At 37.4% G+C, this 1,676-nt stretch overlaps 1 protein-coding gene across 1 annotated transcript in view; it reads right to left on the bottom strand.

Moving 5' to 3' along the window:
• WARS2 (tryptophanyl tRNA synthetase 2, mitochondrial) overlaps positions 1-1,676 on the bottom strand; it is a 124,403-nt gene that overhangs the window by 53,218 nt on the left and 69,509 nt on the right. Inside the window, exon 2 of the mRNA XM_012643431.1 lies at positions 1,103-1,360. Within this exon, the coding sequence (XP_012498885.1) occupies positions 1,103-1,360 (258 nt within the window). The remainder of the gene's footprint in view (positions 1-1,102; positions 1,361-1,676) is intronic.

The raw sequence follows: 1,676 nt of genomic DNA on the forward strand, positions 1-1,676 counted from the left end.
ACAATAAAAAATAATACAAATAAAAAATACAGTATAACAATTACTTATATAGCATTTACATTGTATTAGCTATTATAAGTAATCTAGAGATGACTTAAATATATCGGAGGATGTACACAGGATATATGCAAATATTACGCCATTTTATAGAAGGAACTTGAACATCTGTGGATTTTGGTATCCTGGAACCAGTATCCTGTGAATACCAAGGGACCACTGTACTTTTTTCATTTATCACATATTTTTTAACTGGTTGTTTTGTATGAATCCATTGAGTTCTGTGGGTAAGAAAACATACATAAAAATAATGATAGAAGTTTATGATCAAAAAAGTCATATATATGCATACATGTTAACATGTATAACATATTATTACTTGGTTAGGCTCTGTCACAAGGTTAAAGCAGATATGTAATGAGTGCATGATCCAGTTAAAATTTTCATCTTCTTTTTCTAGGGTGTATCTTAATTGCCTTGTCTCTGGGCCAGGCTATCTGCCTGTCCAAGAATAAACTGATTCATCCATAGTAAAGACATGAGTCAAGTATTTTGGCTTTGCTCTGAAGCCTTTCTTGGCTTGGACACAAAACACTGGGATTTTGTATTCCAATTTCCCAGTTTGTTCTATTGAATCTTCTCAAAAGCTATTAGTTAAAGAAAGAACAACAGAAATTGTCCAATAGCCTTTCCAAATGCAATACCCAATACGCAACATTGGAATTATGTAAAACCACTGATCACTAAATTCTATCCTTGATCACAAGGAGATTAGTCAACAGCATGAAGTCATCAGTTTGAATGCAAACCAGCATAGAAAAACAATTTCAGAATTAGAAGTACTAATGAGATAAAACTTTTTGGTATATGAAGAATTACAAACTTACCAAGTATAGTGGAGAAAAAGTTGAAAAATACTTATTGCAGTATAATGATACTTAGTGATATGAATATAGGTAAAACATTAAACTGAAATAACCATATTTGATGAATTCACTCTCAATTTTTAAAGATCACAAACAGGACCTGTCATGAACCATTCAAACATTTTTCCTCAAATAATCTGAAAATAAAAGTTTTCTCAGTTCTAATCTGAGAAGCTGACCTGAGATTGTTGGAAAAGGATGCTCTTCTCTGGGTTTATACCGCAGGCGAGAAGAGCAGCCGTCATGTCCAGGATGCTCTGCCGAAGGATGGTGGGGTCTTGGGGCACAGTGAGGGAGTGGAGGTCAACGATACTGTACAGCACAGAGCGATATTCATCCTGCAACCTCACCCAGCTCTCAATGGCTCCCAAGTAATTGCCTAGGTGGGGGATTCCTGTAGGCTGAATGCCAGAAAAGACTCGCTTCATGCTGTCTTCCTGGAACAAAGGAAAACAAATATATTTGCTTTTGAGGCAGAATCCACAAATCCTGTGCCCATGTTGCCATAGCTATGATAGCTAGTCCTATCTTTGTAAACTGCAACGTGACAGACATCATCACCATGCATTTATTTTATGCCTACTCTGTGTAAATCATTATGCTAAGTGCCATTAGGGACAGGAAATGATATTAAAAATGCTTTTTGGACCGGGCGTGGTGGCTCACGCCTGTAATCCTAGCACTCTGGGAGGCCGAGGCGGGCGGATTGCTTGAGCTCAGGAGTTCGAAACCAGCCTGAGCAAGAGCGAGACC

Source organism: Propithecus coquereli, unplaced genomic scaffold (genome assembly GCF_000956105.1).
Source record: "Propithecus coquereli isolate 6110/MARCELLA unplaced genomic scaffold, Pcoq_1.0 Scaffold197, whole genome shotgun sequence".
In the NCBI taxonomy this organism is placed as follows: Eukaryota; Metazoa; Chordata; class Mammalia; order Primates; family Indriidae; genus Propithecus; species Propithecus coquereli.